This window comes from Spinacia oleracea, chromosome 1 (genome assembly GCF_020520425.1).
Source record: "Spinacia oleracea cultivar Varoflay chromosome 1, BTI_SOV_V1, whole genome shotgun sequence".
NCBI classification, from domain to species: domain Eukaryota; kingdom Viridiplantae; phylum Streptophyta; class Magnoliopsida; order Caryophyllales; family Amaranthaceae; genus Spinacia; species Spinacia oleracea.
Genome location: NC_079487.1, coordinates 108636611 through 108662255, shown reverse-complemented (window position 1 = coordinate 108662255; position 25645 = coordinate 108636611). Strand labels below are relative to the sequence as shown.

Genomic DNA, 25645 nt, shown 5'->3' with positions numbered 1-25645 from the left:
AAAAGTGAATCGCATTATTTGAATAAAAAATAGAAGAAATATCAATCCACATTAATCTATACCTAGTCTATAAAAAGGAACACCATAGATTATTAGAAGCCATTTGACATCTTATTATTAGAAGCCATGTGGCATCTCTCCTTTCATCCATCATTTTTTTTTTCAATTTTTCTTTATTGTTTCTATGATTTACAACTTCTAATGCCTCTTCCACTTCATTTTCCTTATTCAACATCAAGTTATTAATAGTCTAATATTCTCATTAGTCTCTTCCACTCCACCCCTTTAACATCCAATATTTATTCAACATATACTTTTTACATTTTTTCGACCTTCAAATTACACCTCTATTTAATTCAATATATTACCAAAAATCAGAAGTACTCACGAATTAAATTTTTCTAAAAACATCTGAACAACCACTATACAACCGCCCATTCAATGAACGGGCTCAAAAGCTAGTTAATCTTTAAATCACGTACATGATATCAAATATAAAAAATAAAAAGAGACGGAGGGAGTAGTATAGAAAACGCTCGATTTCCAAGAGTTCCCTTATTTACCTATTGTAGTGTCATAAAATCGAGTCAAGTGGATATCATTATATTATCACTTAATTATTTCTCTAGATATGGCGACATGTTTAGGAGGCATCACTTACCTTCCACCATTTGTTGAAAATCCAAAGCAAAAGTGTTTACAAACCTTTTAAAGGTAAAGTTTTATTTCATCCTCATTTTTATTGTTTATGAAGAAACAAGCTTGCCACATAATTTTTCAAGCATGAATTTGACTAAACTCAAAAACAAAAAGGACAATTCGTTGAAAATAATTCCATCCATTAACTAGCCAGCATTTGGTTTTATCGAATCCATATTGCTTGTAAATCTAGTACCAAAAACACGAATTTCAGTTCAGCGTAGATAGGTCTATAGTATTAATGTATCGCTATTCGACGTCCTCGTTTGCTAAAAACGCCCGCGTATTTTACATAAAAAGACATTTGCGTCCTTAAAAATTATACCCCCACCTCTTCACATTTTACCACCATCATCTTCACCACCTCTGTTAAGCACCACCATCTCCACCACCATCATCTACACCGCCTCTGTTGTGCACCATCAAGCACCACCACGCACCACCACCAGTTCCGCACAACTAGCTAGACCGACACCACCACCTTGAACGCACCATCGCATGGACGACGATGTTCCTTCAACGTCGTGGTCGTCGGCCATGTGGACAGCCTCGTCGTTGGAGGTTCGATTTTTTTTTATTCAAGGGAAACGCCACTGCCGCCCAGAATTGGCGGCGGCGGACCATGGTGGCCCGCCCAGAAAAGGCGGTACCCACCATTTCTTTAAAATTGTGTTTTCATTTTTTTTAATTTTATAATTCTTAAAAAATTATGACATTTTAGGGATAGTTTTAAAAATCTGTTAAATTTTTTTTGTAAATAATCTGTTAAAAAAATAAATAAATCTGTTAAAATAAAATTAGAAATAAAATGTATGAAATATAATTAATTGAAAAATAATTTTTACAAACATTTTTATAAATAATTTTTTTTTTAATAAACTAAACATTTTCATTAAAATTAATTTAAATCTCAAACATTTTTTTTTAAACAGGGGAGCCACCCAAATTAAGCGGCCAAATCCATGGTTGAGCCGCCCAGAATAAGCGGCGGCGACCATGGCTCAGCCGCGCAAGATCTGCGGCTGGGCCTGCGCGGCTGAGCCATGGTCGCCGCCGCTTATTCTGGGCGGCTCAACCATGGACACGGCCGCCAAATCTGGGCGGCACCGTGTTATTCAAAAAATAAAAAATTGAAAACTAACCAGTTAAAGCAGCGATGCAGGCGGTGGCTAGGACGGCAGCAGCGACGCATATCCTCTTCGTCGGCATCTTCCTCTTGTCTTCGCGGCAGTGGAGGTGGTGCAGCGCGGAGGTGGTGCACCGTGGAGGGGATAGCAGTGCCAAGGGGGGAGGGGAGGCGGAGGTGCAGTGCCAAGGGGGGATGGTTATAGGCAGCTGGTGTTTGGGTGGACCATGGTCAATTAAGGGTGAAGGGAAGGGGTGAAGGGAAAGAGGTGAAAGGGTAATTTCGAACTTTCATCCAAAATACGCGGGCGTTTTTAGCGGATTAGGACGTCGAATAAAAACCTCCTAGTATTAACCAATACTTATACGTTACACTCTGTACTATACGAACAACGTATTTAAGAGCCTCAATAGTAGTGGTCCTTGCTAATTAGCACATTGCTAGTACTATCTCGTTTTATAAAGATCTTTACGTTTTTTTTTTATATAAGTTAAACATGGAAAACTTGATTGAATATAATAAAACTAGTCTTATATGCACGCGATGCGTGCGAATATAAGAACAAATTTGTGTTATTACATATAAACCTGAAATAACATGTAAAGAATATAATATAAATGCGATGCGTGCGAATATAAGAAACATATAAGTTAGATATAATCGAACACATATAAACAGATTGATTAAAATGATAAGAATTTATTTAAGGGGCTAAGATTGATTAAAATGCTTCTTTGGTTGTCATTATATTCTCTATTGTATAAGAGTGGAGGGTATTTTAGTAATCCAAGGAGAACACGAAAAGTGGATTTACCAAAAATAACCTCACCTCTTCATCCTTACTTACAGACATCAATTTCATCCTCCATACTATTGAATTTTTTCACATCTTCATTATTCAGCTTCATTTTCTTCAAATTTCGAGGAGCTTTCTTCTGATTATTTCCACGCTTTCCCATTTTCTCAAAAACAAATTGCAGAAACCTCAGCAAACTAAAAATTAACTAAAATCCTGATAAAAATTCACAAAACCAAATTAAATTATTAACACCTAATTAAAAAAGGAAATCAAATTATTGCTTGAAAATAATCACAAAATGAAATTAAATTACAAACACCTAATTAAAATCCTAATAATTACAAAAAAAAACTAAAAAAATCCCCAGAAAAAGAAATCTAATTTAAACAAAACAGAAAAGCAAATGAAGAACTTTTACCCGATAATTGAAGAAGATCGATCAAACCCAGGAATTTCACCCAAATTTATAGAACCCTAATTGGAGCGCACTAAAATTCAATTGGAGCAACAGCAGGATTCAATTCCAGATTTGCAATTCTGAGAAGATTAAGTTAGTCAGAAAATTGAAATCAAATGAATCCATCATCTGAATCCCTCTTTTATTTGAATAAATCAATCAGAAAATTGAAATCAAATTGAAAAAGGGTAAATTACGATTGGAATTGTAAAATACTCACCATTATTGTTTTGGAAACTTCTACTTTCTGGATTCGCAGCCGGAGTACCCTGGAAAGGAAAAATCGACCGAGCTTGAGTCACGTTGTGTTGAATTTCTGAGTAGGCGGAAGCCATTGAAGAGCAGATTCGAAAGGATTGAGAGAGAAAGGGCGATGGAGTTGAGAGTGAACGGACGTGTGTTCTGGGTAATTTTAGGGCTTGGAATCAAAGTGGTTTAATTAGGGGGAAGGTATTACCGTCTTTTTCTTTGGGGACACGAAAAGTTAATTTACTTTTTAACCTCAGCTAGTCTTATATGCACGCGATCCGTGCGAGATTATATAAAAAATTAAAATTGTATTACTACCACTAAATATACATACTTCGTATTAGATTAAAAAAATATTCGCAAAGTTCATATTTTAAAAAATTAAGGTTATAGTATACAATCATACATCTAAATAGTGTAACGGAGTAATCATGTGTTTACTTTAATGAACAACATGACGACCTAAAAGCAGTTGTTCAAGAGATCACAACAATTCATCTTCAATTCATTGTCATACACAAAAATAAACCTCACAACCATGACTCAAGAACGTCTCCATAAAATTAACAAAATTTACAAAATGTTCACACTTGAAATCATGTCTATATACAAATAGTTCAGCCACGGTTCGACAACAGCATAAGCACTTATGAACCCTCTTCTAAAGGGATATCAAAATACATCAAACCACTAACACAATATCAAATTCAATTGTAAATTTGTTGATACATGCATTTTCACAAATAGGGTACTTTTAAGCAACTATGGCTCTCCTCTAAAACCTGCACTTGACAAATACTGATTCAAGATCATTTCTTTGCTTAGGATATCGTCCCCTCTCCAGAAACAGCCCTTCAAGTGACCGATTTGTGACCATCTCCTTGCTTAGGATCTCGACCTCTCTCGTGGTGGAGGAGATCGACTGCGATAATAGTTAAGATGCAATGGAGTAATTAAGTACACAGTTGAGTTGAAGAGAGAACTGAATGTTCTTTAAGTTCACAACAGATATTTTGTATAAAAGAACAACATGGGCATGGGGACTCACATCTATACCTAGTACCTCATTAGTCGGAAAAGCTCAAGGGAATTAGGATGGAAATGAACACAAACCTGTGGTATCTTCCTCCATTAGCAAGGCCTTCATCTTTAGCATAATCAGGAGTTCCCCTGAGTTTCAGGTCTAGAACGACTGCATCAATATTCAACAACATAGAATCTATAAATTAAGTCTTAAATTGAGTCTGAGGAGAAATTGAGGTGTTCAGTTTAGAGATTAACTGAACATGTGATATCTTCCATTAGAAGTTCATCTTTAGGATAATCAGGCGTTCCTCGACCTCAAGTCTAAAGCGACTGCATCGACAGTATAGGTTTCAGTCCCAAAATGGTAGAGAGATGAAGATAGTCAGGTTGGATATGAACACAAACCAGTGGTATCTTCCATTAGCAGGGTTTTCATCTTTAACAAATTCAGGACTACCCCGAGCTTCGGGTCTAGAGCGACTGCATAAACAATAAATGTTCTAAAATTAATAGAGATGCACGCGATGTACGAAGCTCAAAGTTAAATAAATACATTAGAAAAAAATAATTTCCCTAGTTTTATAAGACTCCATAATTTCCCTTCCCGTTATAGTCTCCTTCATTTCCGTAGAGCTGTCATATGTCCAGTAACACCATTAACAATTCTCCCATCATCATCATAATCATCATCTAATCATCAAATCAAAAATCATCAAATCACAAAGAAATATACAGTCGATAATACTAACCCCTTCTTTCTGATCCAGACTCCACCTTGCCGTCACTCGTCCTCGAACCTTGCACCATCTAATCCCCACCCTGTTTCTGATTAAAATTACCTCCATAGTAATTCTGATCTTTATAAACTTCTGGTCTAGGCTCTTTCACACCCTCTCTTGCTTCCTATTTTAGTAAAAAAAAATCAAAAAATCAAAAAACTTTCACTAAAATCAGTTTCTAATGCAGGCTGAACTCAAATCAGTTTCTGATGCAGGCTGAACTCAAATCAGTTTCTGATGCAGGCTCAACTTAAATCATAAATAACAGTAACAACGAAATTAAACAATATAATTAATTGCACTTAAATACCTGTCCAACTGCACTTAGTAGTATTACATCTGAGTTATATTGCTGCATCTATAACAAAAACAAAAAGAACAAATCATCAATTTCTCAACAAAAATGGAAATAAATTCAATTAATTGGAAATAAACCAAATATCAAAATCAATAATCAATCCGTAAATTATGTGGCGTTACCTAATTCATAGTCCATCCAGCAGTATTCAACACTTTCTGTGACGTTAAATTGCAATTTCCTATTCCTATACCCAACCAAACACATCACTGAACTACTAAAGACAATAAAATTACACTAACAATAGTCATTCATACTACACTAATTTAATTAAGACAGACATAAACATGTTTTCATCTACCAAACGCAAAGAACCTTAAAAATAACAAAATCAATTGAAAATAATTGGGGGAAAGAAGCTCACGTTTGGAAAGGAACCACTCCTGCCAGTAGGATCTGCAACATCTTCTTTCTTAACATCACCATCTTCAAAGTGAGATCAGTAGAGAAATTCGAACCTGAATGACGAAGAATTCCAAGTTGATGTTGTAATTAAGTTACACTTCAGTCAACTAAAAAAATTCAATCAATATGCCAAATTTCCGAAAATTATACAAAAATAACCTCAAGTGTTTCCTTATTGAATAGGGATCAACAAATTATACCCTTGAGCTTGGCATATTTTTTTATCAACAAATTCTATATATTTATTTATTTTAATTTTACTATCACTGTCCTCAAAGGGGTTGGTACAACAACTTGGTAGTTATATTAATTAAATTAATGCAAAAACACAAAACTAATAAAATATCTTAATCATGCATAACAGTCATTAATTCAATTATGTGATCACATAATCACCAGACCAAAGGGGGAAAAATTCAATTGACAAATACTATACTCTCCCATTAATCCATTTCATATTATTTGACCAAGATCCTAATTAGTCCATTCGATATGTACGTACATAACCTTAAAAAAACGATGATATGGAAGGGAGTAAAAATAAGGGGAAGAAATTTACAGCTAGGGTTTTCCAGAGGGTGAATTTGTCCAAATAGTAAGAAGGACAGCTGCTGCTGCATTCTCCTTGTTCTCGGATTAGCTCGTTTTACCCATTATTATGCTTAATCATTCTCTAACCTGATTTCTTCCAATGTCATAAAACTATGATTTATGTCTCCTTCACTCCTCTCTAATTCAACCATTGCAATGCGTCTGAAACCCAAAAACAAAAACAACCAAAAAGCAAATATTTTGTCAAATAATTACGTTTCGTAATAGAAAAAACCATAATCAACATCAAGATGAAGTAAAAGGGAGAAAGAATACTGCCAAAACTGCTAATTTATTCTAGATCGTCAACGAAACCTTGAATTTGAATGAAATTCAGATCCCGAAATCTGCAAAATTAAAAATAAAAATCGAATTGACAATCACTCACATCACCTTTCTCACGCAGCGGCAGCTTTCGCCCATTCATTAAGAGAGAGAAATCAAATTCTCGAAGAGTTTCGAAGTCAAATTTGGGGAAAACAAATCAGTTGATTTTGGAGAGAGAGAGATTCAAAGGTTTTCTGAGAAAATTTTCTCTCTTTGTGATTGTGTTTTCTGAGTGTGTTTTGATTTGTGGAGATTCAAAGGTTTTGGGTTATGTAAATTGAATTAGGTTTGCCGTTTCTGTTTCTTTTTGCCATTAAACAAAAATAATCCGATCTCAGGGGTAGAAGACGAAGATGAATCGAAGAATAGAAGATAGAGAAAGGGAGAAGATGAAGACTTACCATAGTTGCTGCTGAGGTTTCACGCATCGAAAGAAAGGGAGATGGAGTTGAGATGGAGGGAGGGAGGGAGGGAGAGAGAGAGAGAGGGGGAGGAGAGTGTGCGGTAAGAGACCGCGACATTTTAGGGTTTGTAACTGTGATTAACGGTTAAACGGGGGAGGGCATTATTGTATTTTCTCAAGTGGACACGAAAAGTTAATTTACCAAAAAAACCCTCAGGAGTTGGCTTATATAATAGAGATATGGATAAATTAAATGTGTAAAAGATGGGTGGGTGTAAGAAAAAAAATGAATAAGGTAAGAGAAATTGAGTAGAAAATTTTAAATATTATGGAATAAGAAATGGAAGGTAGTAAATTTTTATGTTCAAAAGTAAAATAATTCAAAGTGTAAATAACATTATAAAAAAAACTAAAACGGAAAAATGTAAAAATCATTTTGAAACGAAGATAGTACTAAATGACAACAAGTAAAGGATGACACAAACATGTACCTCAATACTTATGCTCGTGTCTTACATGCGCCGGTGATATCTGCTCCATTGTCCCCCTACCGATAATTTTGTCAACACCGGAAAGCTGTATCTAATCTCGCCAAAATGAGAAAAAGAGTACATGACAAATCCTTATCATTTAAGTTTGACAATTTTGTTGATTTCCATAAATAAAAAAAGCTTTATTCACGGAAAACTGCTTGAATCACTAATACTAACTTTAATTTGTAAGTATTGTAACTACTCAAAGAGTGACTTGTAAGTAATTAGATTCTTAATTTAGTAATTTGTAAAGCAGAAGGAACATATTAAAGTGGTTCTCTGAAAGGGAAATTTGATTATTAACGAAGCATACTTTATTCTCCATTCAGTTTTATTGCGATTATGTTTTATTTTTAAGTACAAAGATTTAAGAAATTAAGTGAGCAAAATGCAATATCCACATTCATCCCTAATACTGGATGCAGTTAAATATAAAACGAGTCATTCTACTCTATTTCATGACTATGAATGGGGATTGGAAGGTAAAATTATGTCCACTAGGCTAAGATATTGTTTGGTATTATGTTGTTTCACTTATCTTAATTTATTTTACGGATATTTCATGAAATACCCCCGAGTTTTGCCTTAATTCACCAAATGCCCATCAAGTTCCAATAATTCACCAAATACCCCTCACAAATGACTTAATACCCCAAATACCCCTCCATGACGTCATCATCCTTAATTAACTCAATTATCATCTAATTAACCCACCCATTTACACATTTTTCCTAATTAACCCATTTTTTCCTAATTAACCCATCTTCTTCCTCTCACTCCTTCCGCCACCAACCCTTCTTCCTCTCCCTTCTTCCGCCACCACATCGCACCCGTTTTCTCCCTCCTCGACCCATCACCGCCGCCACCACCTCGCCCCCATTTACCATTGAAGCCCCTCGCCTTTTCCTCCTCCCTCACGCCCTCCCTCCCTACATTACCACCACCGCCGCCACTCATCACCACCATCTGATCTCCTCCCCCGACAACACCAACACCACTCATCATCACCATTTTTATTTCCTTTGCAAATTCCAATTCTTCAAAGCAAATGATGCGTCAAATCTCATCAATCGACATCCAAGAACAACTCTAAACCCAATTATCATCCTCCTCCAGATCCACTATCTTTCTTCAAAATAAACCCATCTTTTTCCATTATTGATTTCTTTGCATTATTTAGGTTTTCATCTCCAATTTTTTTTGGATGGATTCGCACTTTTCATCTCCCTATATCACACAAATCAAATTTTCATTCAATTCACACTTTTTCAATTAGTTAATTCCAGCCAAAAATTCGTCTTAATCGAATAATTTTCAGCCAAAAATTCTAGTTGCTTCCTTCTCGTTTTCCAGCCAAAAATGGCGGTGCAAGGTGGGTTTGGTAAATTGGTGGTGGTGATCGAATGGTCCAGAAAAAGGGAGAGAGTTTGAGTAGAATCTTGATTTTGTGGTCCCTGAGTTATGGTGGTTTCTAGGGTTCCTGGGCATTGAGTTCGACGAGGACGAAGGAGATGGCGGGGTGCTGGAGGCAGTAGCAGGGGGCTTCCATGGAGGAAAGGGAATGAGGAACAAGGGTGACCGAATCAATTGAGGTGGGTGGTGGGTTAATGGAAGAAGGAAGGGGAGTGAGAAAAGAAAAAGAAATGGGTGGGTTAATGGGTTAATGGGTGGGTAATTAAGGATTAGGGGGTTAATGAGGGATTAGGTGAGTAATTAGATCGTAATTGGTCGATTATGAGGATGATGACGTCATAGAGGGGTATTTGGGGTATTAAGTCATTTGTGAGGGGTATTTGGTGAATTATTGAAACTTGATGGGCATTTGGTGAATTAAGGCAAAACTCGGGGGTATTTCATGAAATATCCGTTTATTTTAGTTGTACGCTGGTACACTTACTTCACTAAAATAAGATAAACAAAATAGAGTCCGGATTCTCTAGAGTTTTAATAAAACTCTACAAGTTAGAGTTGTATCTACACCATACATTTTAAAATTAATGGATCATATTGATGAGAAAAATAGTGGAAATTTTAGAAAGATAATATATAAACCATGGATTTTTCATTCAATTGCTAATATAGGAAAACTAATTACTCTATATCAACGGTTATTTCGCATATTTCTGATAAGTTTTACTCCTGCCAGCCCTTTTTATTTTTTACGTATTTTGTTTTGGGTGTCCTTTTTTAATCTTCATGTTTGGAACATTTTCTTTTACTTCATTGTAACATAAATGGACTAATATTCTATTAAAAAAACGTGTTAAATTATTATTTAATCAATCAAATTCATTGGATCATTAAATCTCTAACACTTTCCCATTGGTACAATAAATTTCTATCACTTTTCCAATCCCAGATTTTTTATAAAAGTAAAAACATTATTAATAAATGTATTTTACATTGTTTAAATAAAATAAATTACGCACATTAATTAATTATTAAATCGCGTGCATAATACCAAATATAAAGATTAAAAATGGACGGAGGGAGTAATTTTTTACCCTCTCTGTATTCTAGTATGATTTATAATTTGTCCGGAATAGAGTTTTAGGAGCTTGATTTAATTTTAATAAAATAAGTTGCAAGCAGGGATAGTGTGCAATAAACGATTATAATAAAAAAGACAATAGTGTTATTAAATTATCAAAGAAAATGACATGAAATGAGAGAAATATGTTATTAAATTGTAAAAACAAAATAAAATATGAAATTGTAACGAGCAAACCATTATTCAGGTCCCTAAACTTTGACAAAAGGTTCAGTTTAATCCCTGAACTTTCAAAAGTGTCAGTTTAATCCTTCAAAGTGGATGGAAAAACTAATATTGCTAACAGTATTAGGTTTTTCGTTAAGTCTGTTAAATAAAAAGGAAAATAAAATAAAATCACTAAAAAATAAATTTATACTAGGTAAGGTCCCGTGCAACGCACGGATGGGACTATATATTTTTTTTCCTGTTCTGAATAATTTATTTAAACGAAGTTTTTAATAAAATAAAATCAATTTTTATCAACGGTTTTTGGGAAAATCATAGAAAAACATTGTTTATTTGGATTGTAAAGTGATTAGTGCAATTTTAGGAATTTAGCGTTTCGACAAAAATACTTAAGTTGGGAAAATATAAGAAAAAACTTATCAGACAATTATTAGATATCATTTTCTTTTGGAATTGAATAATATCCGTAACCGTAACCATACCCATACCCTCGATTTATCCAAATTTTTGGATATGGCATTAATTTGATAACCATATAAATTATAATACCCTATTTTCTAGATTGGGTATATGACAGGCTTTTAGGTTTATAAGTAATTTTGTTGGGCCAACTTATTAACACTTGTTTTACATAAAGTAAAAAATAAATAATTGTTTTTTGTTTGGGTATGGTTGCATAATAACACATTTCAGTGTAATTTGTTTGTTTATTTATTAACTGTTGTAGGTTAAGAGTATAATGCATTTTTTTTTGAAAATTTTATATGAAAATCAAAAAAATATTTTGCTATTTTGCTTTTACGGGGTTTCTGTAATAGCTTACTACGTATATTATAGAAATAGTAATATAAAAAAACTGTGATTATTTTCCATTCCTAACATATATGTTTTTCAAATCAGTAATAATATTTTTTTTTATCCTTGTCGTAATACATGAAATCATAATGTACTTTTTCATATATACCTCTATTATATTAAATGGAAAGAAAGAATAAGAAGAAAAAAAATTCAGGAAATCAGATATTTTAAAAGATTCTTAAATTATTTATATATATATATATATAAAAAAACTAAGGATTCAACAAGACGTGACACGTGTCATTCTTGGTGTGTGTTTTAGTATATAGTAATAGATAGATGGATAGATAAGTTAGCTTTTATTACCTAACTTATTTCTCAAAAAAATTATTTTGACTTAGCTTTTTGAGGAAAATAATTTGGTTTCCCAAAATTAACTATTAATTAACCGTTATAGGGCGTGCATGTTCGGCAGTAGCGTTTGAGGTAGCGGGTAGCGTTTGACCTAGTCAAGACGCTACTTGTAAAATTAGTAAGCATTCGGCAAGGTAGCGTTTTGGGTAGCGGTTAGCGGTAGAGGTAGCGTTTGGGTAGCTTTTGTCAAACGTTAAAATTAGGCCCTGTTCGGCAAAAGTAGCGGTAGCGGGTAGCGGGTAGCGGTTCAGTAGCGGGTAACGGTTGGAGTAGCGGGTAGCGGTCAATAGTAGCGGGTAACGGTTAGCTGTCAAAGGTAGCGGGTAACTGATATGAGTGTTCGGTAAAAGTAGCGGTTGATATTATAAAATAAAATAAAAGGTGAAATATTATTTAAAACTTTATTATAAATTTGTCAAACGCTACCCGCTACCTTAAACGCTACTAATTTTAACGTTTGATAAAAGCTACTCAACCGCTACCTCTACCGCTAACCGCTACCTAAATCGCTACCTCGCCAAACACTTACAAATTTTACAAGTAGCGTCTTGACTCGGTCAAAACGCTACCCGCTACCTCAAAAGCTACCGCCGAACACGCCCTTAGTAGTTTTTAAGGTAGCAGGTAGCTTTTGACAAATTTATAATAAAATTTAAAATAATATTCTACCTTTTATTTTATTTTAGCATATCAACCGCTACTTTTACCGAACACCCATATCAGTTAGCCGCTACTTTAACAGCTAACCGTTACCTGCTACCATTCACCGCTATCCGCTACTTAACCGCCAACCGCTACCCGCTACCGTTAATTTTACCGAACAGGGCCATAATACTAATTAACCATAAATTCCTAATTGGCCCCTAATAATTTTTCGGTAAATAAGCTAAGTACTACTCTGTAAAAGCTAAAATAAATAAATGTTCAGCATTTTATTTATTTACTTACTTTTATAAAATTAGAGGAACAACATGAACTGACTACTGAGTTAAACACCGATGATAAAATTCAAAGAAAATCTAACAGATCGAACAATTACAATCAAAATTTCTCTGAATCCAACAGAAGAGCAATTATCAATATACACATCAAATTAAACACCGATCATAATCATTAAACCATGAAAAAATAAAACTAATGTGACTGCATGTAATGATCTATCATCTTTTAAACCCTTCCAATCAGTAGTCAAATTCAATTAATTTCAATATCAATTCACCCAAATTTTCACATAAATCCTTCACAAATTTACAAAATTCAAAAAATTCCTAAGACATTGTCACGCGTTTTTTTGACAAATATGCCAAAATTAAATAACAATTGCGAAAGGTAAGAGAAAGAGAAAGAGGAGAAGTCGAGAAATTTTTGGATCGCGTTACTGAGTACTGACTGATGATTTGCCACGATAATCGCGCTACTGAGTACTTACTGAGAAATTTGAACAAGAAGTCGAAGGAGATTGTGTAGGAACAATGACTAGTAATGAACGAATAAACTTATCTTTAACCAAGTCGTGGCGTGTATGAACACTGCCCTAAAGTTGAATTTGCCCCGTTACGTACACACGGCCTCTTGACAATCAACCTCCAGGGTTACACGACATCTATCTCGTTGGTGTAGTACAAAAAGATAGATTGAAAACGAAATTGAACGTTGCCCAAAAAATGAATCAGAGAGTGTGTGTTTGAGAGGAAAATTTTCGGAGAGCAATTTTTCTGTGTTTTCTTTGTGAAGGAGGAAGCCAAAATAAATAACGGAAGGCTGAAGAATTATTTCGGGAAGGAAATAAATTCGGTAATCAATTAGAATCAATCAACGACTCAATTTCCGGAATAAAATCTGTAACCGTTATGGAAAATATTCGGTTACCAAAATACAACAACTAGCCGTTACACGGGATTGATTGGTGGCAAAAAGGGCCCCACCCCCACCCGCGAACGCGCCGCGCCACTCGCCCTCGCCCGAGCCCGGCCCGGCCCGGCCCGCGCGCGCGTGTGCAGTGGCCTAGAGCCTCCTCTCAAGTCTTCTAACAAACCTATTAGTGGAGTGAGGATATATAAAGTGGGTAAAACTCTTATTTTTTGTCAATGTGGGACAAGCACAATTTTCATTCTTTTGAAGCATCACTACCTATACTTCCAACAATCCCCCACATGATTCAAAAGAACAGAAAAAACTAGGAAGGAACGTTTTGGGCAACGGAGACTTTAGTTTTGAAAGTGTCAATGTCTTTTGGACTTGAATTAACACCCAACGCATACAAAAATATCTTACAGTCGTTTTAGGTAGATTTCTCTTTGAACCTATCACGAAGTTTGTAAACTACTTTTGCGCGTTTCAACTTTTCTCAAATCAAGACTCGTTTTCGCAATTTGTAATTTTTTAGTGCCCCACAAAATACCCGGATTTTCATGAATGCTCTAGTGGTCCTAAGCCTTAAGGACTCTCATAGGGGATTGGGCGTAACCCCCACATTCACATAGGTAAGTTCATCAAGTTTGTACTGTCACAAACCACATTTTCAAGGCTATGAACTTATTAAGAGCCTTAGCTCAACCTTACGCATATGACAGTTAGAAAAATACTACATCACTTTTATTATTAGGAAGGGTAGTAGTAACAAACATGAGTTCTTTTGTGATTTCGTTTGACCCATTGAACTTAGATTTCCTAAGATGGGTGTCCACCACAATTTACTCCACAATAGGCTTTAAACCCATTCCTTGTGCTGACTCAAGCACCATTTTTCTACAAAGGCCTTTGGTGAGAGGATCTGCAATATTCCTCTCGGACTTTACATACTCGAGTGATATTACATTTTTTCTGATCAGATCTCTAACTATAGCATGCCTTAAGCGAATATGCCTTCTCTTTCCATTATAGGCTTGATTTTTCGCTACCCCAATTGCAGCTTGTGAGTCACAATGCATTGAAACTGATGGAGCTGGTTTCCCCCACAATGGAATATCAGCAAGCAAACTCCTTATCCATTCAGCTTCCTGTCCTGCCAATTCTAAAGCAATAAACTCAGATTCCATAGTAGATTTGGCAATGCAAGTTTGTTTAGATGATTTCCATGATATAGCTCCTCCAGCAAGAGTAAAAACATAGCCACTAGTAGATTGAATTTCATCACTATCCGACACCCAATTGGCATCACAATATCCCTCAAGAACACAAGGTGCTCTATGATAATGTAAACCCCAATTGATAGTGCCTTTCAAATACTTCAATAATCTAATCAATGCATTCCAGTGATCTTGATTAGGATTATGAGTATATCTACTCAATCTACTAACCGCATATGCTATATCAGGTCTAGTGTAGTTCATCAAAAACATCAAACTTCCAATAATCTTGGCATATTGTTCCTGTGATACAGAATTACCTTTGTTCTTTTTCAAATGAATACTAGAATCATATGGGGTTTGCACTGGAGTGCAGTCAAATTGACCAAATTTCTTTAAAATCTTTTCAATATAATGAGATTGGTTTAAAGACATCCCATATGAAGTTCTAGTAATCTTTATGCCAAGAATCACATCTGCCTCTCCTAAATCCTTCATCTCAAAACAAGAATTTAGGAAAGCCTTGGTTTCGTTTACTATGTCTATATTGGTACCAAAAATTAACATGTCATCCACGTATAGACATATGAAAACGCAACCAAGTTTTGAAAGTTTGGAATACACACAAGCATCAGAATCATTTACCTGAAAGCCATTAGAAATAATAGTTTGATGAAATTTGTCATACCATTGTTTAGGTGCTTGTTTTAATCCATACAATGATCTAATGAGCCTGCATACCTTATCTTCCTGTCCAGGAACAACACATCCCTCTGGTTGCTTCATATAAATTTCTTCATTCAAATCACCATTCAAAAAAGCAGTTTTTACATCCATTTGATGCACAACCAGATCATGAATGGATGCAAGTGCAATTAAGACTCTAATGGTGGCAACTTTAGTGACAGGAGAATATGTATCAAAATAGTCTACACCATGCTTTTGACGATGACCTCCTACCACAAGCCTAGCTTTATACTTAATCAAGGATCCTTTTGGAGTATGTTTCTTAGTAAAAATCCACTTACTACATAAGGGCTTGCAACCTCTAGGAAGATCAGACAAAATCCAAGTGTTATTACTCATGATAGACTCAATTTCACTATTTATGGCCTCTAACCAAAAACTTGAATCAATTGACCTCATAGCTTCTCCATAGGATCTAGGGTTTTCTTCTAAGAGAAATGCATCAACTTCTTGCTCGTCTAATAACTCTTTCTCAATTAGGAAGGCAGTAATAAAATCGGGTCCAAAGCTAGACTTAGTTCTAGTTCTTTTACTCCTTCTAGGTTCTAGAGTCTCACTAGATGATGCAATGTCATGATGCACAATGGAAGGTGGAGATGCAACAGGTAAGCATGCTTGAACATTAACTTTCATAGGAAAAATATGCTCAAAAAACTCTACATCCCTTGACTCACGAATTGGTCCAAAACCAGATGCATCCTTAAGAATGAATCTATATGCAGCACTGTTGGACGCATAACCTATAAAAATACCATCCACGGTTTTAGGTCCAATCTTACTCCTTTGGAAATCAGGAAGTCCTATTTTTCCCAAACACCCCCACACTTTAAGGTAACCCAAATTAGGCTTAAACCCTTTCCACAATTCATATGGGGTTTTATCTAATTTCTTATGGGGAACACGGTTAAGCACATAGCAAGCAGAAAGAATTGCCTCACCCCACATGTTAGTAGGCATACCAGAACTTATAAGCATAGCATTCATCATATCCTTAAGTGTCCTATTTTTGCGTTCAGCTATTCCATTCTGTTCTGGGGTATAAGGAGCTGTAACCTCATGAATAATCCCATTAGCTTCACAAAATTTCTTTAAAGGAGTTCCATCATATTCACCACCTCTATCTGATCTAACTCTCTTTATTTTCAGGTCTAATTGGTTTTCAACCTCAGCCTTATAAATATGGAATTTCTCTTCTGCCTCATCTTTAGTACTCAATAAATAGACCTTACAATAACGAGAAAAATCATCTACAAAGGTAATATAATAACGTTTTCCTCCTCTACTCATGGAATTCTTAAAGTCGCCTAAGTCACTATGAATTAGTTCTAGTAGGGTAGAAGATCGACATACATTCTTATTAAAGGCTTTTTTCGGGTGCTTAGCTTCTACACAAACTTCACATTTGTCAAAAGAGGTATTACTAAAATCTGGAATAAGACTAAGTTGTTTGAGTCTCTTGACAGATGCAACATTCACATGACCTAGTCTAGAATGCCATAAAGAAACTGACTCAGCAATATAAACAGAAGCAGAATTATTATTATTATCAGTCACAACATCAAGCACAAATAAACCCCCATTACAAAATCCCTTACCCACAAATTCACCATTTCTGGTAAGTACAAGTTTATCAGATTCAAAAGTTAACTTGATACTTTCTTTGTTAAGTAAAGCACCAGAAATGAGGTTCCTGCGGATATCGGGTACATGCAAAACATTTTGCAAAGCAATAGTTTTTCCAGAAGTAAGCTTTAGAAAAACTTTTCCTTTGCCAAGTACACTCACAGTGCTTGAGTTGCCCATGAAGACACATTCTCCTTCAGAAACCTTTTCATAGTCTTGAAACATTTCCTTGCTCGAACAAATGTGGCGAGTTGCTCCAGTATCAACAACCCATTCAGTCACGTTGCTCACCAGATTCACCTCGGACACAACAGCAGCAATGATGTCTTCAGTGAGATTAGCTTGAGGCTTGTTCTCCTTTGGCTTGTTCCCAGGTCCATGTCCTTGCCTGCATTCCCTAGCTGAATGACCATACTTACCGCAAGTATAGCAATTTCCTTTAAACTGCCTTTACTCCTTGTTGTTGTTGTTCTGCCTTGTACCATGGAACTGATTTGGACCCTTGCCTTCCGGTCCCTTATTATAACCTGCATTTCTTTTAGTTTCAACAAGATTAGCAGTAGAGGAAGAATGGTCAGTATTTTTTCCCTTGGTTTGGATACGGTTCTGCTCTTCAATCTTAATGTGGGAAACGAGTTCTTGAAGGGTAAAGTCTTTTTGTTTGTGTTTCATGGAATGGACATAGGTTTGCCAAGAAGGGGGTAATTTCTCAAGGAGACAATTGGCTTGGAAAAGCTCACAGATTTTCATACCCTCAGCAACAATATCAGCACATAAATGTTCATACTCATGAACTTGATCAAGGACAGGCTTATCATCAGTCATACGGAAATTTAACCAACGACTACAAGCATATTTCTTAGTCCCAAAATCATCAGTTCCATACTTAGTTTTCAGAGCATCCCAAATTTCCATAGCATTATTAGACTTACTATAAATCAAATAAAGAGAAGCAGTCATGTAGTGCAACAACATCCCACGACAGGTTTTGTTATCTTTCTCAAAATCCCTAGTGGAATTAGTAGGGGCAGCAATAACAGTAAGACAATAATCTACCCCAATTTGACCCAAGAAAAACTCCATCTTATCAGACCACATCTTATAATTCTTCCCATCGAAAGGATCTAACTTAGACATATCAGGGATGAAAGGGTTGGGAAGCATGGCAGAAGTAAAAGGGATAGCAGTAGGGATATGACCAGCCATTGTAAAAATAAAACACGGAAGAAAAAAATTCAACTTTAGATTGTAGGAACAATGACTAGTAATAAACGAATAAACTTATCTTTAACCAAGTCGTGGCGTGTATGAACACTGCCCTAAAGTTGAATTTGCCCCGTTACATACACACGGCCTCTTGACAATCAACCTCCAGGGTTACACGACATCTATCTCGTTGGTGTAGTACAAAAAGATAGATTGAAAACGAAATTGAACGTTGCCCAAAAAATGAATCAGAGAGTGTGTGTTTGAGAGGAAAATTTTCGGAGAGCAATTTTTCTGTGTTTTCTTTGTGAAGGAGGAAGCCAAAATAAATAACGGAAGGCTGAAGAATTATTTCGGGAAGGAAATAAATTCGGTAATCAATTAGAATCAATCAACGACTCAATTTCCGGAATAAAATCTGTAACCGTTATGGAAAATATTCGGTTACCAAAATACAACAACTAGCCGTTACACGGGATTGATTGGTGGCAAAAAGGGCCCCACCCCCACCCGCGAACGCGCCGCGCCACTCGCCCTCGCCCGAGCCCGGCCCGGCCCGGCCCGCGCGCGCGTGTGCAGTGGCCTAGAGCCTCCTCTCAAGTCTTCTAACAAACCTATTAGTGGAGTGAGGATATATAAAGTGGGTAAAACTCTTATTTTTTGTCAATGTGGGACAAGCACAATTTTCATTCTTAATTTTGAAGCATCACTACCTATACTTCCAACAGATTGAAGAAACAAGTTGAATGTGCGGGATGTAGATCCAATGGTGGACGGTGGAGTCTTAGACTTTTAGGCCCTGTTCGGTAAAACTAGCGGTAGCGGGCAACTTTAGCGGTTGAGTAGCGGGTACCTGTTGTCGATTGAGGTAGCGGGTAGCGCCCAACAGTAGCGGGTAGCTCCAACGCTACTGAGTGGGATGTAGATCCAACGGTGGACAATGGAGTCTTAGACTCTCATTCTTTCCATTTTCCGCAGTAGAAAACATTGATAATATAATGTAAATAATTTTTGTAAAATAACTTTTGTAAAATAAAATTGTTATAACGGATGCAAAGAAAGAATAAAGAACGTAATAAAGAATGCAGAAAATTTAACGTGGTTCACTAACAATGTGTTAGTTACGTCCACATGCAGAGGGGAGGAAAGTTTTATTGATCTTGAAGAGTACATATTACAGAATACGACTAGGTTATGACCCGTGGTGGGGCGTTGCAGTAAGGGGCTTGACCGATTCAAGACATTATTCTAACAAAAATAATTCACCAGAGAAGAGGGAAGAAACTCATAATTATTTTGTAAAATAAAATAATTATTTTAGACTAAGTAAAAAGTAAATCATGTTGATAAATAAGATAAGCAATAATCCTTAAAAGCTAATTAAGTTGAAACGCCAAAAATCAATGGTTTCAACCCACTTGAGTTACTTTACACGTATAAATTAGTTTTTTTTTTAAAGCAGTTTATTACTATTTTAATGAATTTAATGAAAAATCTAACACTATTAGCAATATTATTATTTTTCACCCATTTTAAGGGACTAAATTGAACCTTTTGTCAAAGTTTAGAGACTTAAATAATGGTTTATTCGAATTGTAACTCATATTAAAATACGACTGCTTACCATTTTAAGGGACTAAATTGAACCTTTTGTCAAAATTTAGAGACTTAAATAATGGTTTATTCGAATTGTAACTCATATTAAAATACGACTGCTTATAATATTTATAACTCAAACGTAGTATAAAAAACAGAAGGAGCACAAATATGGGAAGGAGAACACCAATAATATCTATCCTCATTCCACTCTAAGGAATCTTATCCCTCTTCCCATTCCCCATACTAAATATTCCCTTGTAGTTCCACATAGTTACATCCTACGTATAACATTTGCTTTTGTGGATCTATTTAAAAGTTTGACTATTCTTTATTTATTTGGAGACAATAACAAAATAGCCTACCACTTAAGAATATAACAAAAATAAAAATCAAACATTCAATCACATGCGACTAGCGGCATATAATATTGGACTATATTAATTATTGGTAGGGCTCCGTATAATATATTCACTACGTAAGTGTATAACCATGATAAGCCCCTTATCACTACAACCACTAATGCACTTTATAAATATCATGCAATTCCCTCTATCTTTCTCCAAGCACACGTCCTACCTAGTTCAATTTGTTAACAAACTTCCTTTCTAAACTATGGCTTCCTCATCTTCTTCCTCACTTATATTTCTAGTAGTGGCTTTACTTGTGGTTTCCATTGGGACATCAAATGCCCAATTAACTACCACCTTCTATTCTACCTCTTGCCCTAATCTCATTTCTACCGTGAAGTCTGTCGTGCAATCCGCTGTTAATAAAGAGGCTAGGATGGGAGCTTCTCTCCTTCGTTTGTTCTTCCATGACTGCTTTGTTAATGTAAGCAATTTATCCATCTTATCTCAATTATTTCAAACTAAAAAGCATGCCCGGATGCATGTGTGCATTTTTTGATAAACAAAAATAAATATGAGACGCTATTCTTACCTGAAATATTATTCTAACTCATGTACTTAATAATTTAATACGTACATAACAGGGATGTGATGCATCAGTTCTACTGGACGATACCTCTAGTTTCACCGGCGAGAAAACTGCGCTTCCCAATAATAATTCTCTAAGAGGATTCGAAGTGATTGACCAGATAAAAACCGCGGTTGAAAAAGCTTGCCCTGGTGTTGTCTCATGTGCTGATGTTTTGGCTATTGCCGCAAGAGATTCAGTTGTTATCGTAAGTAAAAAAAAAAAAAAATGTAACTTCATGTACTTAATTGAATTGTCTTTTACTAGCTTTTACGAGTCTTATTCATTTAATTTATATTGGTTTCTTGTTTGAATTGATGTAGCTTGGGGGACCAACATGGAATGTGAAGCTGGGAAGAAGGGATGCTAAAACAGCTAGCTTATCCGGTGCAAACAGCAACATCCCTGCCCCAACATCAAGTCTTAGTGCTCTCATCCAAAGCTTTAAAAATCAACAACTTTCCACCACTGATATGGTTGCTTTATCTGGTATAGTCTTATTCAATTCCCTACGAAAACGTACATTATTCCGTACAATATAGTCGTATAAAGGAAAAATATTGCAAAGTATGAATCAAAATAGTGTTCTATGGAGTACGTGAGAATATGGCATGCAAGTAATGCACCAATTCGTTGCAAACACGAGGACTAACATGAACGTTATATTTTGCAAATTAAAAAAATACTAACACGACGTCACGACTACGTACACAGTTAGTTTTATTAAAGAAATTTTATAACACGAGTTGTTACTACTCGAGACGGCTTATGTACAATTGTAAAGTCCAGTAGCCTCTTAAAAAAATTAGAAAAGAAAAGAGTAAGACGAATAAGCTAGAAAGACAGTGTGGCAGTGTGCTTGCCATATGTTGGTTGTCGGATATACAATTGTGATAGTAGTATTCGTATGAAAATATTGACTAATTCTTTTGTGTTCACCAATTATTTTGTCATTGTTTGCGATGATTAAAAGGTCCACATCTTTTGAAAACTGATCCTTTCCTAAACATATAACTAAAAGAGTATCACTTTCTCTTATTGATTAATATATTAGTTTAAATATTTTGTCGTTGTCTGTGAATTGTGATATTTCATTTGCTTACAATGGAGTATCTATTATCTATTACTTTACTATATACTAAAAGAGACACCAGGAATGACACGTGTCAATTCCTGGTTTAATTTTTTCCCGCTAAAATCACTTTCCAAAAAAATTTTATCGATTTGATTTTATATTTATTCTCTACCTTATTTATAAACTATTTATGTATGGAAAGAAAATTTAGTTTATAAACTATGGCAATAATAGATACGGCGTAATAATAATTATTCTAAATTGGTGATATTTTAGTCAATTTGCTATATTAATAATGGAAAATATATCACTCAATATTTTGGTGAAATTATCATATTAGCATTTAAATATGCATATTAGAAAATAAATTTAAACGAGTATGTTAAAAATTTTATAACTATGAAGTAGTTTGGCAGATATTCAGTTAAATATTTTGTGAAAAAAATTATCAAAATCCGTGCGTGCACGGGATTTAATCTAGTAAATTATATTGTAGTAATTGACAAACATTATTTATATACACAATTCTAACTTGTAGTTATAAAATGTATGTATTAGGCGCCCATACAATTGGACAAGCAAGGTGCACAACATTCAGAACCCGCATATACAACGAGAGTACAATTGATGCAACATTTGCGAAAACCAGACAAGCAAATTGTCCAAGTGCTAGTAACACAGGCGACAACAATCTTGCACCCTTGGATCTCCAAACCCCAAATTCCTTTGACAACAACTATTACAAGAACCTTGTGAACAATAAGGGTCTTCTACACTCGGATCAACAATTGTTCAGTGGTGGTTCCACCAACGCTCTCGTCCAAACTTATAGTAGTAATCCTAGCCAATTTAGCTCTGATTTTGCCACCGCCATGATCAATATGGGAGATATTAAGCCGCTTACTGGAACTAACGGCGAGGTTAGGAAGAACTGCAGGAAGACTAACTAATTAGGTCCGTGTAGCTGTAATTAATATACGAGCACACAATTATATACCGAGTATTTTCGTTATTATAATGTTATACGAAGTAGTTTGGTTCAAAGGAACCTTCACGTGTTTGAAGCTTTCATCTTATATTTTCTTCACAATGTTTAGTTGAAGTTGCGTTATAAATTTCGTGACTTTAATTGGCGTTTATACGAAGTATAATCCTAAAACTTAGCTGATGATTAATAAACGACGTATATTAATTGGTTCTCTCCTTAATTGGTTCCATTTCCTTTTCCTTTAAAATACTTTGTAACTAGTATAACACCCGTGCGATGCACGATTTATAATCTAAACATAAATTTGTATGAAATATGGTAGACAATTATCATCAAAATAGAGCTTATAGCTATCCTCCAAATTATAATTAATGATGGATAAATTTGAAATTTCCCATTCGGTGTCATACTTATAAAATAGTTAAAACAAATAAGGGTACATAAAAATTTTTATTTTCTTTCGCATTCACCTGTTGTGTCAAGAATAAACTTAATGATCTCATCCACCATTCACTTCGACAGTAATACCAAGTTCATACTTGCAAAGTCGCCCCATTAACTTAATTACCCGACCACTTAACACCTAATTACACCATTTAATGTATTTAGTTAGAGATGACTTTGAGGCGAGGCGAGGCCTGCACACTCATACCCGCCTACAATTCTCATCTCTATCCCCTCAATCCACGATAGGAACGATACCCACCACTCGAGAGGTACAAAGTAAAATGTCTCCCTGCTTCATGACTCCCCCTCTGGTGTATCCAGTACCCATGCATCCTAAAATTACCCACCCATAGACTCAGTTTTTTTTTTGGTAAAATAGTTTTGAATTTTAAAACTTATTTTAGAGTTTTTGACAATCCGTTTATCTGATTAGAGTAATTGAGTAATAAATAAAACATTATAATATGTAAGTTAGTAGTAACTTTTTTTTATATATTAATAATCAATTAGATGAAGGATTATCAAAGCGTGCATGTCCAATCTAAAATTTATCCGCGTCCCCGTCACTATTTTCGACAAATAATCCACTTGGGGGCGGATGAATGGGGTCTCCCAAAAACTTGCCCTATTGACAATATGACATCACTATATTCGATAAATAATCCACTTTTTTTTTCAATTAACTTTAATATATGGAAAAAATATTACGATAATAAGAATGTAGCAAAATTTGGTTTTGATATTTAAGATTAAGTACAGGCTAGGGCCGGTCATAAAAATCATATGGCTACGGGTCTCATTTTGTTAATTAAAATCTGACATATAAAATGTTTGAGACAACATTGTAAAATATAAAAATCAAGAGTTAAAGTTTATTATTCATATCCGTATTCATTATATGACACTAATTCTTAGAAAGATGATAGTATTATAATAATATAATTGATAGTACATGTTCAACTATTATAAGATTTTCTATATCAATTATCAGAAAAGCATGCAAAGATTCATTGGATTATAAATAATAAATGAACGAAGGTAAACTTACGTTATACATATCTGCATCCAGTATAACATAATTTCTAAACAAAAATTGATATTGAATCTAGTAGTTTACAATTAGTACGTCATTATTTATGTTATAAGATAGAGAGACAAATCATATAGCGACATTTGTCATCTCCACATCGATTTGACTTACTTTTGGTATAGTACGGAATATATAGATATAGATACATATATAGTTTGTCATCTACACAGACTATAGTACAGAGTATAAACATTTGTAGGTAGTAAATAAGTGCTTAGTAGTATAATCGATTATTATGACTCATTCTTAAGCATATGAGTAATCATCTAATACTTAAACATATCCACAAATTTATGGGTCATAAGTAAATAAGTATTTCGTAGTATAATCGATTATTACCATAAGTAATTAGAAGGTACGTTATAGGTAAAATAAGTACGAAGTATATTAATTATTTTATCATAGGATAGTTATTTATATTATAAGAGAGGCACACCAGAGAACATTATTTTGTCAGCTCCACGTCGATTTGCCTCTATTTTAGTATTGTACTACGTATACAAATGGTGTTAAAAATTGTCCAAAATATAATTCAATTGTTTAGCCTAAAATATTTGGTGGAGATTTTTTAAGTAGAGAGGATCATGTGTTAGTTGCACATTGATTTTCTTGTTTACTAATTCTTCCATGTTTTTGGATTAACCAATTTTATTTTCACGGTTGTTAATAAGTAACAACTGTTAATATCTTAAACTATCAAATAAGTAAAAATTATTTTTAAAGAATTACAACATTGTGCAAGTATTTATACTAATCCAAAAAAATGTTACGGGGTACTCCGTACATGACTATGTTCATCATATAGTATTAATAATCACCAAAAAAACAGAAAAAGTAGAGCGATGTGTGAATATAATAGATAGTACAAAAATCAAAGAGTTGCATCTAAAAATTGAAGGAATTAAGTAGTAGAGTAGTATAGTAGTAGATACATTAGATTACGCAATATATGTTTAAGGAAGTTACATATTTTGTTTTTTAAAAATAGTAAAATATTACTATCAATGGCAGTGATAATATCAAATGTAGTTGCGACATATACTACGTATAAAATCTTAGAACCAATGGCGGTTATAATTATCGAATTTAGTTGTTAAAATATTATAGATTACTATAGTAAAAAAAATTATACACTCTTAATTAC

At 34.7% G+C, this 25645-nt stretch overlaps 1 protein-coding gene and 2 long non-coding RNA genes across 3 annotated transcripts; 1 reads left to right on the top strand and 2 right to left on the bottom strand.

The window, feature by feature from the left end:
* Nucleotides 1-2669: 2669 nt before the first annotated feature.
* On the bottom strand, nt 2670-3473 carry LOC110788412 (uncharacterized). The gene is made up of 3 exons (XR_002533312.2): nt 3302-3473; nt 3043-3161; nt 2670-2837 (listed from the first exon to the last, which is right to left on the bottom strand). It is a non-coding gene; the product is annotated as an uncharacterized lncRNA (long non-coding RNA).
* Nucleotides 3474-3869: 396 nt separating this feature from the next.
* Nucleotides 3870-6786, bottom strand: LOC110788411 (uncharacterized). The gene is made up of 7 exons (XR_002533311.2): nt 6458-6786; nt 5616-5951; nt 5446-5493; nt 4762-5259; nt 4612-4686; nt 4444-4522; nt 3870-4252 (listed from the first exon to the last, which is right to left on the bottom strand). It is a non-coding gene; the product is annotated as an uncharacterized lncRNA (long non-coding RNA).
* Nucleotides 6787-20453: 13667 nt separating this feature from the next.
* Nucleotides 20454-23099, top strand: LOC110793347 (peroxidase 4-like). The gene is made up of 4 exons (XM_021998212.2): nt 20454-20757; nt 20918-21109; nt 21225-21390; nt 22535-23099. Exons 1-4 carry the CDS (start codon nt 20539-20541, stop codon nt 22924-22926), a joined length of 969 nt encoding a protein of 322 aa, XP_021853904.1. The 5' UTR covers nt 20454-20538; the 3' UTR covers nt 22927-23099.
* The last annotated feature ends 2546 nt before the right edge of the window (nt 23100-25645 follow it).

Bases quoted from the DNA above. Each gene is read 5' to 3' on its own strand.
- LOC110793347 (XM_021998212.2), top strand. From the start codon at position 20,539: ATGGCTTCCTCATCTTCTTCCTCACTTATATTTCTAGTAGTGGCTTTA. The intron at 20,758-20,917 runs GTAAGCAATTTA...CGTACATAACAG, and splicing joins TCCATGACTGCTTTGTTAAT to GGATGTGATGCATCAGTTCT. The intron at 21,391-22,534 runs GTATAGTCTTAT...TGTATGTATTAG, and splicing joins TGATATGGTTGCTTTATCTG to GCGCCCATACAATTGGACAA.